We start from the raw sequence: 18705 nt of genomic DNA on the forward strand, positions 1-18705 counted from the left end.
CCGCGGAAAAGATTTCACGAATCGGATGGAATTTCCATTACGGCGTTCGTGCTTGGTGGCGTGTTCCACCCACAAAAGTACCCCCAAGTAAGGGTCGGGTACCTGGCTGCTGACTGAGGCAACAAGTGCACCACCCACTGGGGACTGGAAACTGTTACACCACGGCGTCACTATAAGTAACGTTGAAACTCGTGGCGAAGTTTTCCGTTTCGATTTTGCAATTGCGCCCGGGGGTCGTTGCCATCGGTGCAGGTGCGCTTGATGGATCTTTGGTCGATATCGGTGTCTTGGAAATAGCATCCCACGGGGTCGAGGCTCGAGTTGCCGAAGCGGAGGCGAAACATTCCGGGGTCGTTTTGGCTCCAGCTTTGAAACTTTCAGTTCATTTAAGGGTTCCCCGCCATAAGTGGCCTTCTGAAACCGGTTTTTGGGTTTGCCTGGAAAACTAAGAGGGTCATGACAACGACCTACCCCATGTCACTACCATGCACACACCCCCCCCCCCCCCCCCCCCCCCCCGCAGGTATCCATTCGGTGGTGGTGACTAAATTCCATTACCATCATCTTCATCATCATAATCAAAGCATTGCCCAATTTCGGCAAAAAACCGCAACCGTCGCGGTCGCCAACGTTGGAGCCTCGTCTGCTCGGTTGTGCGGTTAAATTCATCAACATCGCCTCCTACCCGACCCGAACACAACTACGCACACAGAACTACGGTTGAGCAGAACCATTCGCTTCGAGAAGGAGTGTTTCCACCGGGATCAGTCTTAACGCAGGCGGGTCGAGTTTTCCGAGCACCATGCCACACACCATCTTGGGCACGTTTATTGGAGCCAACGGCGTTGGCAGCTGTTTTAACTCCATCCCAACGACCGATGGTGGGCCTCGGATGAGATGAAAGCAAACCCATCCGGCCTCTCATACCTTTGGGTTGTACCTTCGTCCCGGCCGCTCAACAGCGTTATAATTAATTCGCACCGTTGGATTAAACATATCTTTGCTATTAAACTTTATTTGTCTAACCGTAGCGAGCGCAAGTCGTCCCCGCCCCGTGCGGCGATGGACTGTAGGAAACGTGCCTGACAAACGGCAGAGAGTCTTGGGTAAACCAGGCGGAAGGTTTTTCTTCCTCGAAATCCAATCTCGGCTCACGCAGAGCTTGCCATGCTAGCAGAATGTTCCGTCCCGTAGACACCATCCAGCAGCAGGGAAAAATATGAAACAATTTGTTCGGTTGTGATATGGAGGAAAATTTAATTTTCACCTCACACCGGTTCCTTCACCCGTGCAAAAATGGAAGGATTATTATTTATAGTCGCGCGCCAACGGATAGGACGGAACATATTTATTTGCCCATGCTGATGAGAAACTCACAGCCGTTTCCTTTGGCCGGGGAAAACCATCCCACCAGCAAAACCAACGCTAAGATAAGAAAATGTTAAAGCTACGCTTTTAATTTTTCTTCCCAGAACCAACGGAGGTTTTACCACCTTCTGCTCGTCCTTCCTCGCCCCTTGCTTATCATCCAACGCCGGAGCTAATTATGATTGATGCTTAACTTCAATATGAACTCATTTGATGAAGTTTCGGAATCCAATTTCCTTTTCCGCGAGCCGCCTGACATGAGACGGTGCCGCAACTTCCGCAGCGGATGGTGAAAAGTTGTCGATGTTAAAATTGCTCTTCCTTCTTTTTTATTTTTTGGTGCGTCTTATTTTTTATTCCATTCTGTTCGCGAAAAGTGCGGCTAGCCGGGTGCGCTGTTTGCGATGGCGGTTTCCAATTCAGTCAATGTTTACCTCCCTCTGATAAACTTTTCCATCGATCCTGCCCGAGTAGCGATATTCTTTTGATATTTCTTTTGCTGAAAACACAACAACAGTACCAACAACAAAATCGGCAGAATCTCGCTGTCCAATTTCAAGGGAAACAATTTTCAAATTGTTCCTAAGCGGGCCTTTAAATTTCCCGGTTTTACGGCCAAGTACATTCCCTTCCCGTTATCGATCGGGAGTATCGGTGCGCAGACACCTTCTGGCTGTTGCGGCGAGCCGAGAACTTTCTCCCTTACGATCTGTAGGGGATTTTCATTTTGATGCTCAGTAACTAGGCATTTGAATAAGAAAATTAGAAAACAAAACCTTTACAATCGACCCGGCTTCCCGTTGCAGTGGCGTCCGATAAACATCGGTTACGGTCAGCCGTGCGAAAAAAATTAACCAGGATGAAAGCAAAATGGGTTTCTTACGACACTTCCTGCCTTAAACGCGTGGAATGAGGTGTACGAGGAAATATAAATACCGGAACTTTGCCCATTTAGACCATTTCCGGTAGACAAGCATGTTTTTTCTTCCCTCCATCCTCGAACGTAAATGAACGTAGCTCGTCGTTAAATGAAGCTACACCAGAAAACCGAGAGGGGGGCCTGGGGTGGGGTTTTTGGTCCATTTTCCCGATTGCCACCCACCTCCCCCCGTAGTTGTGTGCATTTGCCGATGTTTGTTTAAATTTGATATGTAAATTTATCCTAACCGAGCGAAAGCGCAACGAAGCTAACGGTTAGCTTCAACCGGGACGATATGGCCAGCAGCGATAAATGGAAAACGACGCTACTCCCGGCGGTAACGAGTGAAAATCTCCGATTTACAGCCCGGTGTTCCCGGTGCGCCAGTGAAAATTTCGGGCACCGCTAGCTCTAGCACGTTCGAATGGACTTGATTCAACGACTTGCGGTTCATAATCGGGCCCGATTTAAATTGTAAGCGGTTTGTTGCGGACATTTTCTACAGAAAATTGCTGGTTTATTCATTAAAATCAGCGTACTTTGTACCGGATTTCCTGGGCTCACCGCTGAAAGCATTAAAATTCAAAATAAATCCGCTCGAAAGCCAGATCTTCACGCTAACGTTGGCGTACCGGTTTTGTTTTCCTTTGAAATTTTATTCATTAATCACTGTAAAACGTTGTTATTTTTGTCGTTCTACTTGAAGGAAATTCGAAAAAAAGATCTGTTCCAAAAGTGGATAGTAAATCATTCTGCCTAGGGAAAGGATTTCTTGACCTTCCAGCTTAATTTAATTGACCGCATCCACCATTTTTAGTCACAGTCACAGTTTGATGATCTAAACAGAATCAAAAAGGAAAATTCCCATTAAAATCAGGTAAAACCCAGCGACGATTACTCTTCGCGGAGGGATGGAATTAAGGCCGGATTAAATATTTACCACTTGGCTTGACGAAAAAGCAAAAAGACCAACAACCGTTGCCGGTTTTTTATTGTGCACAAGTTTTGTTTGGTTTTGCTTTTTTTTTGTCGCCTTGCTTCGTTCGGAGAAGGATTATCGTTCGACCGTACGACCAGGATAATAAAGTTAAGCATAAAGTCTGCAAAGGACAGCTACTTACGCCTAGGTGGGCCGTGTTTTACTTAGGATTAATATCTGCCATGTACGTTGTTAGGATTGTGTTGCTCGCCTTTTTTGCAAGTGAAATTATTCCCAATGTTCCAAAAGCCTTTCATGCTTTAATTTTATTCGCTCTTCTTTGCAGCTGTTTTGTAATATTTTTAATAGTTTTAAACTCATTTTCTGCGAATAACCTCTACTAATAAGATTGCAGAAGAGAGTTGATGAATCGGAAAATAGATCAAACCTTTTAATACACCCCGCTTCGAGCAATGCAATCAATCATTCGTCCCTTCTTGGAGCGTCATCCGTGTTTTGGAGAAGATAACGGCTTCGCTGTCTTGACCGAGGAGAATGTGCAAAGTCGTTTGGTAGGAATTCAAACGAGTTCCAACACCTTCGGCAGTGGTTTAAGCGCTTCTAACGACGCTTTTTTTCAGCTCCACATAAAAGCGTCGGTAACAAGACGGTGAAAAATCCCTGCAGTACGAACGTGTCCGTTTGCCTCTTCCAACTCTGCAAAGCTAATCTTACCGTTTTCCTCTCCACGACAAGCCGTTGCCTTTTTTGGGAGAACGAATGGAAACTAATAATCGCTACTTTTTAAATTCAAAATCGATTAGAAAGCGGTGTGTGTGTGTATGTATGTGTGCACAGAATCGCACGCGAAACGAACATAACTTTATTCCACGGAAAAAGAAAAGAAAAACCCGGTTGACAACCCAAGCGCAACCGGTACCGGCCAACCATTTTCCGAGCACAAACGAAGCAGCACAACTGAGCTCACTTTCCGGAACTTTATGGGCCGCATTCCTTGCCCCGCACGCAACGTGGACCGACCGCCATTCCTTCCCCGTGCGGCTTAAAAATGGCGACCCAAACCCCGGCGGCTGGGTCAACATAAATTTATGCACTTTACGATCAGCGTGTGCGTGTGCCGCGTGTTGCCTGCCGGGAAGAGATTAAGCATGTTTTGGGCACGGGCACGCCGGCCCATGTTTATGTGCATGGCCGAAAAAGTTGCGCACTTTTGCGCGACGGCCTTTCGTATTTGCCTTTCCATCCGTTTTTTGGAGGATGGGAGGCTGAGGAAAAAAGTGGGGGAAAACTTGGACGCCACCGAATGGGGTTTTTCTCTGCGACGGCATTGTAATGAGCGGAAGATCGGTGGCTGTAAAATGTGTACCTACCGGTTCGTTAAGCCTTCTTTAGCGCAGTTTTGCTCGGGAAAAACGGGAAAATACAAACCGTTCCTTTTGCCTGTTTGACGGCCAGATTGGAGGTTTATGGCTGCCCTAACGGAAGGTTAAGTACTTGCTTCATCTGAAATAAACCCTAGCTGGAAAACTCGGGCCCCCCACAAACACACACACCCGCAATATTCCTGGTGGATTATTTATGTCTTCAAAAGCTGTAAATGCTCTCTCCGGCATCTTTTGGAAGTAAGTTAGGAAATTCTGAGGAACTGTACGAAAAGCGCACTTAAAGACCGATCGATGCTCGATGGATCGATGGGCAGTTTTCCGCTCCGTTCCGCTGGCAACGCAGGACACCGCGCCAAGAACAATGCGTTGCCCCATCAATCATCCATTCGTCAATTTTCATTACGGCTAAACTCGATCACTTTCAGCGTACAATCCATCGTTCATCCATTTTCCCTCCCATGCTACACTTTGCCAGCTCCGAGTGTCGGCTCACACGCATTCAATCGATTGAGCTGAAGGAAGGAAGGATGGCATTCCGACCAGCTACGGACGAGGGTATGGCAGTTTGTCCTATCCGTTTGCAGCTGGAGTGGCTTGCTTCCACCTCCACAGGTTCCGATTCGTTCCCTTTTTGTGCGCGTTAATAATTGATGAGTTAATTACTGGGAAGGATCGGCCATGTTGCCAACTTTTCTCGGGACTGTCCCGGTTGGCTTGCCACACCCGCTTTCCTCTCCCCTTCCACCCGCGCTTACTGTCATTGAGGCCAAACCCGGTTGCTCACCAATCGAGTGATGCATGATGCCATTAGAACGGGGCCGGGAGAAAAAACTAGGACGAAGCGGGAATTATCCTTACAACAACAACAAAACCCCCAAAAAACCCCCCCGGATCCGCAAATCCTTTGCACACCCTCCTCCCGGTAATGGTGCCTCTTCGGAAAAGTGTTTCCCTGTGAGACAAGGGTCAGAAAAAGAAGGTGGGGTGAGGAGGGAGGCAAATAAAACGGAACGAGCCGAACGGAAAACAAATTGTACAAATCGACCGAAACGCAACTCGACAGCAGGCAGAACCACTCCCGTCCCCGTTGCCGTGCGGAAACCGAACGCTTTCCTCTCTTGACGAAAATAGACCTGGAGCGTAACCGGTCGAGGTACTACATCAAAAGAAAATACTCCACCAGTCCCTACTTAATGGTCATTATGTTTGTTTAGTTTGCATTCACCCTCGGGTCGGTGGATCGGTGGTAGCTTCCCGTCGGCTGGAGCTTGCCCCCTAAACGGCACTAAAGTGGCCACTACATTCCCGATGGATCCTTCAAAATTAAGTAAAAATCAATATATATCTCCTGCTCGTAAACGGAAGCGAACAACCTCACTAGTGTGCGTAAGGGAAAGTGCGGATACCATGAGCAAAAGAAGACGGGAAAATTGGGAAGAGATTCCACTAGAGATTTGTCCGGGGTATTATCCTTTCCAGCAGGGAAAGCACCATGGAAAGTAGTTCCTTTTCCTCCCCCCTCCTTTCGGAACGAAAGATTCAATTCTCGGTTCCGGTGAAGTGGGGAAAATGATCCTTCCGAAAAGGGGCCGATTTAGCGAGCGGAGATGATTCCCGGGGCCCGGGGCCTATAAATCTTACCAAATGCGATCCGATGCCGAAAGCTACTCCACTTTGATCCAACTACACAAATCATTATCACGAGCGCCGGGAGTTAATCTTTTTCCACCATCGGGCGCACATTAAATGCTGCCTAATGGTTGACGTTCGTTTGTTGCGTCGGTCATTTCGGGCACCAGAAAGCATCTCACTCGACGATGAACTTCGAATGTGAAAAGTTCGCATTTTTTTTTTCGCACCGTAAACAAATGGACCACCGGGAAAACCATTACCCGCGTTGGTGGAGGGGATAATTGTAAAATAAATAAAGTAATGCGAATGGAAACCATTTCGTGGGGACGGCTTTCAGTTGGAACAGGCAGACCGAGGGCTATAAAATAAAGAATAACGAGCCCGGTGGTCAACAACTTTTACACACCCTTCCCTTCACCCTGGACCATTGACCTTGTCTTCGGAGAGCCCGCGAGACACGGCTCTACAGAGGTTGTGGTATTATTTTAGATTTCTCTTCGGATCATCACTGCCCCGCCGAGGAAAAGTAGAGGGTGAAAAACCTGATGCTACCGCAAGAGGATCGTCACCCGAAATTCCTTCCGTAACCGTGCTTGTTGTCTTTGTGGAGACCGTCTTGGCTTGGCTCGAGACGAAATAAATATAAGAAAAACAACCACCATCATCCCAAAGACACCGGGTCGTAACGATGAATCCAAACACGGCGCTCACATCGTTCGCATTTCGGGGGGAAAAATTTACTTTTCCGGATTATGAAACGGACTCCGGAGATGGCAAGGTTCGTTCGTTTGGTGCTGTCGTTTATGGTTGCAACATAAATGGTGATCCACTCTCATGGCACCCTCGTGTTTCCGCCGCGGTTTCGTTTCGGAAATATTGCCAACGCTATCGTCTTCAGTTTCGTTCAAACGGAGAATGAAAAATAAAAAAGAAAAAACGCCAGTACAATGCCAACCACCGAACTCCCGCTGATCGTGATCGTCATCATCATCATCATCATCAGCAACAGCAGTAGCGGTGTGATTGTTGTTTGCTTTTCACTTCAGAACGATACAGCTTAGTCTCGGCGTCTGGCGGCCGTTGGAAAACATACTTAGAACCGGCAAACGACGATGGCCGAAACGGTAATGCTCTTCTCTGGTTCTTGGTATCGCGACGAAACGACACAAACCAGCCTCACACGGCACCACCGAACACTGCCTCGTCTTCCAGAGCATGTGAACGAGCCACTTACTGGGCGCATTTTTCACGCCATACACGGCCACGCCACGTCTCGTCGTACATAAACGAGACATTCTACATTTTATTTCCTTCCAACCGCTGGTTTAAAATTAAATTACCCAAAAATCGCACACCATGAAGTCCGGGCCCGGGTTTTTGGCGAACGTTGTAGCGTGGTTTGGGAAAACAGAAAACAAAAAACCAGATGGAAACCCAGATACGACATTCGCTCGAAGTAAACTCCCACCGCATCAGCCAGCAGACAACGTTTTGGAGGAGGAGAAGAAAAATCTCACACTGGAAAATCTGCGCTGGTGGTTTCGTTTCGCCGGTGCGTTAATAAAACAATTAACACCCGCCTCAATTGGACGGATTCAATTCGGGGCGCTCGCTAATAAACGCGCCACCGACTGCACCGAGGAGCAGGCGAGGGATTCGTGTTCGTTCGTCGCTTCGAACGGAGCCTAGCGCCTTTGCGCCGACGGCAAATAATCAGTTCGTTGACAGCGGCAAACGAAGGTTATAAGGGACCACTCGATGTGCCCCGTCGCCTTGATGAGGGTTTTATTTGCTGCGTAAGCGGCGGTACATAAAACGGACTAATGGCAATTTCTTGGAATTTTCCACCAAGCAACCCCTTGCTAAAGTGGTTCGATTTGGTTGAGTGCGGGATGGGTGAGTTTTAAGGGCACCTAGTAAAGTTGTTATCTGCACTGTCCCGAAGAACGATAAAAATATCAACTTCAATCGATTGGCTTTCACTTCATTTTGTGTACTTTCCAAATGGCGTGAAACAATGTTTGTTCATGTTTTTATTTTTTATTCATTGAATTTTTTTCTTTAAAATGGACCAAAATAACCTATACCATAGTCCTTAATATCTAGTTTCGATGGTAAATAAAAATTCCACTATAGCCGATTTTCCACCCCGACGGTCAGTAATATTTTTTGGCCAGACATGACTCAGCAGCACAAGCAGCCACTCTCTAAATTTTTGCTTCCACTTCCCCTTGATAATATCGCTGATAAATGGCCGCCAGACAGACGGAAAACAATCCATCCATCCGCGGTCATTATCCGTCAACCACCATGCGTCTCCATTAAGCGCCAAGGGGTGGCGGTTTTTGAGTGCTCCATTCCACGAGGGATAAAAGAACATTCAGCCGTTGACGATCGATCTAGATATTGAATGTTTCCATCATTCAAACCGCCCCCAACCGGTCGTTCGCCCTTCCCGCAGTGGGAAGAATTATTCGAAAGTTTGTCTTCATTCATCGTCACGCAACCGACGGAGCAACTTCCGGCAACAATAACACTTCCGCGGCCCACGATTACCGCACGCAAACTCGGTTAGCATAACGATGCCGCCCCCTTCTACGGGGGTGAGGGTGGTTAGGAGGGCGATGGTGCGGGACACTTTCATACACCATTTTGCGAAAAGATTGATGGCGGTTGCCAACCCGCCGAGTATGCGTTACGCGCCACACGCGTGAACTAAATTGTCTCAAAGCGTGAAGAAATGGGTGAAAAATGGGCGCAAGCACACCCACACATCCACCCATCCCCTGCTATTCGTCTTGCCACATGTGGACAAATTCAGGGAGGGTGAAAATTATTCGCGCATGAGAACGCGCTATTTGCCGAGCGGGCGCGTTTATTTCCCGTTTATTAGATTACACTTGACGCGGGCCCGAAAACATGCCGAAAACTCCGACTCCGGTCGATGTTTGCCGCTGACCAACGGCAGCCCATTCAAGGGCCCTCGCTTGCTCGCGGCAGGGAATTACGACAGGACGTGAATAAACATGCCGAACAAGGCTTGTGAGCGACCGTTTCGACCGTTTTTGGTTTCGCGCTTTTGGGGCGAAAGGCTGGTAAAAGACCTACCACCGGTCACGGTCCAACGAGCTTTAATTGGGACGGTAATTTTATACAATCACTCGCCATAAATTTTCTGGCGTTTCGTACGGTCACGTTTTGAGCAGGCTACCGTTGACTGGGCCATCACTTTTTTTTTCTGGCGCGGGTTTCGGAAGCTCCAATCCTCCAACTTTTTGCCCACCCGCTCCGGCTGTCATCCTTCGATCCGAGTCTGGAAAACGCGCAAATTGTTTTATGATGGATGAACATGCAAAGTGGTCACTTTCCTAGACTGGATTTAGAGGAAAATTCGATACCTCATGTGCGCATAATAGACCAAATGTTCCTGACCAAATGAAATACTTCACAGCTTGCGCTTGTCTTGATCGACACGTGATCGTTCGTTACCTTCCAAGTACAATCACGGACTCGTTTGACTAACTGAAACCACTCCACTCTGTTTTTTTTTCAACGCAGATGAATTCTGTGAGGACTACCCGCACAATCTCATCCCGACGCCGGGCTACTGGATCGAGTGTTCGCGCCAAAAGATCGCCTTCCCGAACCAGCACACGATCTGGGACGACAGCGAGTCGGAGCACGAGGATGCGGCGCGGGGCATCACGGTCGAGCCGCAGCTAGAGCGCAACTGCAGCGATCTGTACGAGGACGACGAGGATTCGGACAATGTGCCAAGGTAAGGGACCGGTTTTAAATTTTCCACCCCACACCACCAGGTCTTTTGGGGACCGATCATCGTCATTTTGTGTCACTCGCGTAGTGAACATTCGCATGCTGGCATGCAGTTTATTATCTAGAGGTCGATTTAAACGATACCAACTTTCACTTAAGGCGAACTATCGAACTTGAATCTTTACTATTAACTCAAATTATGCGTGATAGCATGAAATATTTCCTGAATTTCCTATGCACTATAAATTCATTTAACAGATTGTTATTTTTGGTTCTTGCAACTACACAAAATATATAATAGCATTCGTATGCGATCGTGGTAAAACGTAATTTCTTGATTTAAAACGATATCCTGGTATACATGGTTTCGACCTATATAATGGACTGTTTCAATAGGTACAGGAAACATTTCAAAAGCATAGGGGATTTTTTCAACCAGTAGAGAGAACATTGCAGTCATATAGGACAATGTGTCAGACAGCTAAGGAAAATATGCTCACCAAGGTCCTCATTGTAATTTTTTTGTTTACTTTACTCCGCGTCGATACTCTCACGCAAGAAAAGTAAATTAATCACTGTGTATTTTTACTCACCTATTAATTAAAATAAAATTGTATAAAAGCATCGGATTCGGCACGGTAAATGTGAAAAACCTCGCATCGAATGTTACCCATCGACATGGCATTTAGTATTTACCATGAAAGATCTGTTGTTTGGACAACTACCATAACAACTCGAAATAAAAATGGTGAAAAATAGGAGAATGTTTGTATTTTTTAGGGAGTCCGCGACAGCCGAGCGGTAGCGCCGGTTAGAAAATCGGCCCATGAGCGCCGGGGCTCACCACCTCGACGGCGTGGGTTCGAATCCCAACCGATACCGGACCCTCCCCTGTACGAGAGGACTGACTATCCACGTACAGCAGGGAACCAAGTCTCGTAAGCCCTTAACGGGGCAGGCATGACCAAGAGGTCGTTACGCCAAGAAGAAGAAGAAGAAGTTTGTATTTTAGTAGAAAACAACGCTAAAAACGCTTTTCAAACGTATTATTGTCGATAGGAACATCATTGAGTAACAAACACGATTAGCTTAGCGAAGTTGCTCTCCAAATCGATTGCAAAGTTCTCTAGTGGGTTTGCACGATTCCTCTTACTATTTGTAATATTTCCCTATATGGTTGCAAAGATCCCCTATGCGTCTGTAACCATCCTCTGTACCAGTGAAACTTTCCCTCTACCACTTGAAACATTCCACTATATAGATCGAAACCCTACATTGTAGTGTTTGGGTGTGGAAACAAAGCGAATTACTTATATACTCTTTCTATGCTTCAGAATGTTACGCGCCTATGCTTGCAGAAACAGCGTTAGCAAACTTTTAGATCAGTGCAACCAAGATAATTAAAAGGTTTCAATTGATTGACGATAAAAGTTGCTATCATTTAAATTGCGCTTGATGGTTGGATGGAGTTCATATAGATTTGAAACAACAACCATCAGTTTCTAATTTTCTTCACAAACTTCATAAACGCATTTTCTTACAGTAGCTGTAGAGTAGATTTTTATTTTGTTCTCTTTCTCTCTTTCTCTCGCTTTCTATATTTCTCCTTCTCGTTCATTTTTTGTTTTGCTTTTGTTTTTGCTCTCTCATCGATTGATGCATTCCACTCGCACACTTCATACACATGGTAAATATGTAAACTGAAACCACACAACACACAACAAATCATTCAACATATTGCACCAACATCGCTTGAGGGGGAACGGGAATTTGCTCTATTTGGTTCGATTTGGGCTCGTAAACAACCGTCCTTGCCACGCGTTGCTAATAGCAGTCAGCGTATCCGTAGAAAAAAGACCGCCATCGAGGAGCAGTGGGAGCAGCAGCAGGGCTTCGAGCTGACGTCGGTCGAGCAGGAAACGTACGAGAAGTACTTCTACGGCACCGAGCACTGGAACTACTTCACCAACGACGAGGACCTCGGCCCGGTCATCCTGTCGATCAAGCAGGAGACGATCAACGGGCGCGACCAGTTCCGCATCCTAGTGCGAGCCATCTCGTACACCGTTCATGGACTGATACCAGCCTCCTGTGTTTTTGCTGATAGGTAAGTGTACCCAAGCGGCCCGTCGTCGCCTGGATGTATGCAGGCAACAACGCGTTGTAATTTTCCCCCACGAAACGAGCCGAGAAATTTGCGAGCCATTTCTGTGGCAGTCGGTAAAGTTATAATTTAACAATGGGTATGGCACTGAAACCGTCTCCTTTTTGCTATCCCTTTCTTCCACCGCACAGGTATAATAGGGAAGAAGTAGTTAGGTCGCTAGGTAAGGAAGTCAATCTGAACCCACCACTGACGCTGGGACAGTTGCCCGACACACCGGAAGAGCTTCTCAAGCTGGATCAGGTAAGTGGACGAAGACGAACTTTTGGCTCGCTGCCACGTAACCGTAAAATGGAAACCCCCTCACGAACGACGCCTTACTTCTTCCGTTTGGCATCTTTTGTCATTTGCAGGTTTTCATAAAATCTGAGCTGAAGGTGGGCGTGATCTACGTGAAGGAGGGTCAATATACCGAAGAACAAATTTTAGACAATAACGAAAATTCACCGTTGTTTGAGGAGTTTTTACAGCTACTAGGCGATAAAGTTAGGTTACGTGGTTTTGATAAATACAAAGGCGGCCTTGACACTGTTCACGATTTGACAGGTAAGGCGTTCGAACCACCAGGTAACGCGCCAAACAGTTCGATTAATTTGCTCCCCGTTGCAGGACTTTACTCGGTTTATACAAATTGGCGTTCGATAGAGATAATGTTCCACGTGTCCACGCAGCTCCCGTACGAGAAGCACGACCCACAGAAGCTCCAGCGGAAGCGCCACATCGGCAACGACATCGTCTGCGTGGTGTTCCTCGAGGCGGACAACACCGCGTTCAGCCCAGCCTGCATCAAGAGCCATTTTTTACATACCTTCATCTTGGTAAGTAGCCAACGCGGGAAGCTGCCAGCAAATTATTGCTGCCCGCTGCCAAAGCCACTCCGGGCCGGTGCCCATGGGGTGGTTTCCTCCTCCGTGCCTCTGCGGTGGTGGTTTCCATTTCGCCAGCCCCTATTTTCCCGTTCCCACCCACCAACCCACTAACACTGTCACGTGGTGGCGTGTGTTGCTTCGGCCCGCTGTACCGAGGACCAACGTAGTCCTAACACAACCGAACGATCGCAAGGAAGGATCTGAATAATTTGTGCACCAACAGGCGTGGGAGAAAGCACGAGAGCAGAACTTACCATTATTTTTATGACAGTGTGGCTGTTTTCACCTCCCTAGTAGCGATAACAACGGCCACGGCCCGTTAGTTACCTCCCCTTCCGGCTGCTTGGAACACGCTCACTCCAACGCTCTCCGATGGCGCTGGTCGGAGTGGAGCTTTCGTAGCATTAATGTTTCCTTTTTTCCCTTTGGCTGGGTGTGTGTGTATGCCTTTCGCTAACGTACGCAACCAGGCGAGGATTTCCACGATGCGGTGCGTGGACGACAGGTCTTACGGACATCCGGTTCGGTTACGCCCGTCCAGAAATCAAATCATCTGGGAAATGTGTACACACGCAAGTATTGGGACCAGAGTGTGTGGTCAGATCAAAGCGTCCCAGTTAAGAGGATGAAATCTCTCGTCCTCCCCGGAAACCACCCCACGCCCGCTGGTTTGTGCTGGCTGGAGATTATAAGCGCACACCACTCTGGCAAGCCGCGAAACTCCGGTTCCGTGCTGACGGTGCGAACTACGTACCACCGTACGCCCCAATATTAGAGCATTAGATCACGACGAACTCCTGCCCGGTACACGCGGCCAGCGATAATCTCATCTAATTTGTGCGAGCACGGGCACAACATCGACCCGTGCAACGTGTAACTAGCTGTAACTGACCACCGAGCGCGTGGTTGTCGTGTTCGGTCCGTCCGCAACCGGAACCTTATCAACCCGACACCAGACACCGGGACAAACCATGTTCCGAGGACCAGGGTACCGGTCCCTCTGGGTAGTGTTTCCGTTTGTTTCTTAACGAGATGCTGATGCTGTGTTATTTAACCGCGGGAGTGGACATTGGAACCGCGGGGTCCCCGAGGGAGAATGCAGACAATTTCCACTACCGTACCGTACCACTGCAACCCAGGGCGGGTCGAAAACCAATATCTTTTGAAGGACTTCATCGCAGCGAACGACAATATTTATAGTGCGTTTTAAAACTACACCCTAAAAGCTTTAGATCTTTCTCACCTTTGCATTAACGTACTTGTACAAATGTTTGCTTCGCGCAGAAAAACCTCTTGACTCACGTCCAAGAAAAGCGGAGCGCTCTTAAATTAAATTACTTCCCTATGACTCCCCCATTCCCCTTCCTTTGGCCATTAAGCTACCTAACAAGAAGTGTCCTTCGGAGAAGAACGAAACTTCTATCCTATCCATCCTGGCGGGCCTTCCTTTCGGCCGCATCCGGTCCAACCGGTGCGATGATAAATAACCCCACAAAATCCCTCCAGTAATTGTTCAAATATTAGTCCCCCGCACGGACGGAATGAACTCCCTACCGTCGCCACAACGGTACACAAATTGTCCCATCCTTTTGATCTTTAATCTACTGCCGGACCCCGAACTGGGCCAAATCGGTGTACATTTTTCATGCCGAAAGTCAAACGAGCAAAAGGATGTGGAAAATCTGTGGGAGAAGAGATTCGGGAGGACCTTCTGCAAGCCATGGGGGGCTGGTCCGTGTGCCTCATAAACATGCCTTTCCGTGAGAAATAAAAAAAAAACAAAACCACCGCCAAACGGAGACGGAGAGAATAAATTTCATGATCATAAGTTGTAGGGTTTTTTTTTGTAGGGCTCTGTTTGTGTGCTTTGCCGGCCGATGTCGTATCGGTTCAATAAGGGTTGCAAGATGGCACCAGTTGTGACCGGTTTATTTGTCCTTTTTTCCCCTTTCTCTCTCTCCCACTCTCTCTCTCTTTCTCTTCGACTCTGTTCGTGTCATTTGCTATTCCTCGTTTTACCCGCCCCCATTTAACCAACGTCGGGCCCCATTTAAATTACCATCGTAGTTTTCCCGCCCAACCACAAACCAACCGGGCGCACCTTTTGCAAAGGCACGGGCGTGGGCAAACACAAAGTTTTTCCTGCTCGACCACCACCAACGCCACCGCCGTTGCGGGCGGAGGACGAAAATCTGTTTCACCGTGAATTTATCTGCCCCCGTCCGATCCGGGGGGACACGTCCGTTCGGCTGCATCGGGCCCCCCGAATGGGTTGGACACGATGGAGGCCAGTTATTTATCCACGTCGCTTGGTTTTTCCCTTTATCCGCAGGTTCGTGTCTCGGCTCGCATCAAGCGGAAACCCACCCGCTACGAGGTGTCGGTGGTGACGCGGGACGAAGTCGGTGCCTACAAGCCGTACCTCTGGGAGCAGTCGGTGTTCGAGAAGGGACCGATGTTTAGGTAAGTGACCAACCAAACCCCCCCATTATACCGTGGGTTCTCGCCAACCGGGCTGCTGAGGTTGGTTCCGTGGCTTCACGCTGGAGGTGAATCCCGCCGGCAGCAATCTGTCTTTCATTTGGCTAATGCCAATTTACTAATGCGTGGGACGGTTGCATACGAAAGCAAAAAAAAAAAACACACGTAGCGAACACGCACAAAACTCTTCGGCAAACCAATACATTACTCTGCCCTCTCCCGGACACTAACGCACAGAGAATGGCTGCTGACGAAGATCGTGAACGGCGAGCGGGCCTCGTACTCGGCGCCCAAGTTCGCCCGCATGCAGGAGCGCACCCGGTCGCAGATGCTCGAGGACATCGTGGCCAACCTGGCCAACCACGCGGAAACCGGACAAATCCCCAAACCGTACCGAAGGGGTTCGTGGAGACCCATCGGTGAGGATCCTTGCATGTTACGCGTGACAGTTAGTTGCTGTATGCGACTCTATGTGCCGCATCGTATGTACTTGAAAGCTATCTCTATCTCTCTGTCTCTCTCTTTCTCTCTCTCTTTCTCTCTCACTGGCACACGAACTCACTCACTCACCCACACAGACTTTTGCTCACTCTCGCCCACGAACAATCTTCCACTGCAAAATTGCACACGTACGATGCTGTCACTACGCCAAGGTGTGTGCTACGTTACGGTTCGCTCCACGCACCATTTCGCAGTACCACGCACCACGTGCCTCATGACGCTTTCGTTCGTCCAGTTTGTTTTTTTTTGGTATTTGGTTGAAATTTTCCACCTACTCACCCACCCCCTTCCCCCGAATTGGCCTCATTACTGTAAGCACTCTCCACCCCAACCCTCACACTGAACAAAGTACACCAATTTGTTTCCACCGGTTCTTCACTCGCTGCTTCAGATCAGTTGTTCAGCTTTAAATTCGCCGAGATTTTATCGAGTTGCCACACTTTTGGGTTTTTTTTCTAGGGTATCTGAACAATGTGAATTTTCATCATTCGAATCGAATTTTTGTTACTAACTGCTGATTTTCCAATGCCAACTTTCCGGTGTAAAGTGTATTTCGATCGACGATAGTCGCATTTCTCTTCAAAGTCAAATTATTTTGTTTTTTTACAATACAGAATAAGCGAACGTAAATTATATAATTCAAGTTTTTCGCTCCGCACTTCTTGTTTTAATATCAAATCATCGACCGTTTGAATCATTGGAAACACAAAGTCGGAAAAACGATGGTTTTGATTCGAGGAACATATAGCAGATTATGTTAAATTTCATTTTTACCCTCTAAAGGCAGGTGAATGCAATTGTTTGCAATTGTTTCAGTCCGAATTTAAAGCCGTTATCACAAACTTTATTTCGTATCGCTCCGGGACCTTCCGAGCAGCAAACACATATTCATTAGTGTTGTATAATTCTAATTTAGATTCATGAATCTTAATGGTTCTTTGCATCGTTTTAGAGATTCACAAATCTTGTAATGAGAAAGATTCATCGATCCACGCCAATGAAAGAATCATTAAAATTCGTGAAAAATCTATGAAAGAATCGTAAATATTCATTTAGGTTTCGTAAGATTCATCAACGTTTGAAGATTCCAATCCTAAAAGATTCATGAAACAATCTGAATGAATCTCGCCTCAAGAGGCATAAGGCACAACACTAATACTTATTGGATCATTTTACTAGCCTGGACTAAACGCTTCAAAAACTTGAATCCAATGTTCTTAATAAGATTGTTTTAATTATTTAATCAAATCGAGATACAATCCAGATTCTCTAAAGCTTAACAACAGCGTGCAACAAAGGAGAACTGCTTTACAATGCATGGCACAACATGCAGCCCCGGAATAGAAACATTCAGAAACTTTGTACCGTCAAAGCATCAGCAAACTCTATCGCCTAATTGTTGCTCTTTCAAGCTGGCAAACAGGTTGCACTTCTACTTGCGCTACGGTTCGTTTCCCCCATTAGCGAGCGACATCCTCCGCCAACCGGGTTTGCAAACTCTCAAGCAAACTTGTTGTTGCCTGATGTGCTCCATAAATTGACTTTACGTGTATTTGCACAGCAAATGCTCAATTTTATGGAACACAAAAGTTCCTCTCCGCACAAACTTTTCGTCAGCTTGTTCTCCTTTTCCTCAGGGCTCGTACCATCGCTAGAGGAACATTGTTTCGTGTGCCTTCAATGTAAACTTCCGACAAAACATTGAAGGAGCCCACAGGGCTAACACCTGAAAAAACTCATGAACCGACCACCAAACCAAAACATTACGCACGCCAGAACGATGAATGGGGATTGGTGCCGACGTGGTTCAACCGGTACCCTCTGTATCTTCCATTAATTATGGTCCTTTTAAACAGCACAAGTCTGTTCGCAAGCGAAGGGAAGATACCAAAGATACCAACATTCAAACTCATCTCATAACGTATCGCTTTTACAACTGCCTTGTCTTTCAAGCGTAAAACTTATTTAAAGTACACTTCCTTGGCAGAATGTCGGATGTCGGAAAATTGTGAAATACCCTGCGCCCCGTAGAACCCGCAAAAGTCCAACATTCCTTTCCGTTGGACGTGGCGCGCGAAAGTATCCCTTCTGCACGAAAGGAGTCTTGTTCGATTTCCATTATCATCAAAATGGAAACTTTTCACTCCCCCCCACGCCGTCAGCTCATAACTTTTCCTTTTCCCTTGGCGACCCCTTTGTTGTGCGATCTCTAAACTAATGCCCCCCTGGATCTCACACCCCACCGCGTTTCTCTCAGCGAGTCCTGAAAGTAAACGTCAGTTAAAAACTCACCCCTATACCGCAAGTCTCGCAAAGGTAACGAAAGTTCATCCACGTCCAGCCAGTCCAGCTTGGTTTCAAGTTGGGCTTCAAGAGCAATTAAATTAGGAGAATTATTAAGCTCCTGCTAAGTGAAATATAAAACTGAAAAGTTTCTCTTTTTCTTTTTTTTTGCGCTGGAGGAGCTAGCGTTCTACGCTCAGCTAGTTTGAGAGCTGCCTGTCCCCGACTTTTGTTGGGCACCGAGACGGGGATGCAAAGCCCGAACTGTCACTCGGCTCCTGTCGAACCATTAGTAATGTAAACATGCCCATTCACGTGTGTTACAACTCGTTGCAAACGAAACGAGTGGCTCGCTAAAAAGGGAATCGGAATCGGAGGACACACCCTTC

At 47.3% G+C, this 18705-nt stretch overlaps 1 protein-coding gene across 1 annotated transcript in view; it reads left to right on the top strand.

Moving 5' to 3' along the window:
- Positions 1-18705, top strand: part of LOC131286575 (uncharacterized) — a 103626-nt gene that overhangs the window by 76253 nt on the left and 8668 nt on the right. Inside the window, exons 13-20 of the mRNA XM_058315546.1 lie at positions 9803-10022; positions 11850-12125; positions 12314-12425; positions 12536-12728; positions 12792-13000; positions 15384-15514; positions 15770-15951; positions 16093-16161. Coding sequence (XP_058171529.1) covers positions 9803-10022; positions 11850-12125; positions 12314-12425; positions 12536-12728; positions 12792-13000; positions 15384-15514; positions 15770-15951; positions 16093-16161 — 1392 coding nt within the window. The remainder of the gene's footprint in view (positions 1-9802; positions 10023-11849; positions 12126-12313; positions 12426-12535; positions 12729-12791; positions 13001-15383; positions 15515-15769; positions 15952-16092; positions 16162-18705) is intronic.

The sequence above is a fragment of the Anopheles ziemanni genome, chromosome 3, assembly GCF_943734765.1.
Source record: "Anopheles ziemanni chromosome 3, idAnoZiCoDA_A2_x.2, whole genome shotgun sequence".
In the NCBI taxonomy this organism is placed as follows: Eukaryota; Metazoa; Arthropoda; class Insecta; order Diptera; family Culicidae; genus Anopheles; species Anopheles ziemanni.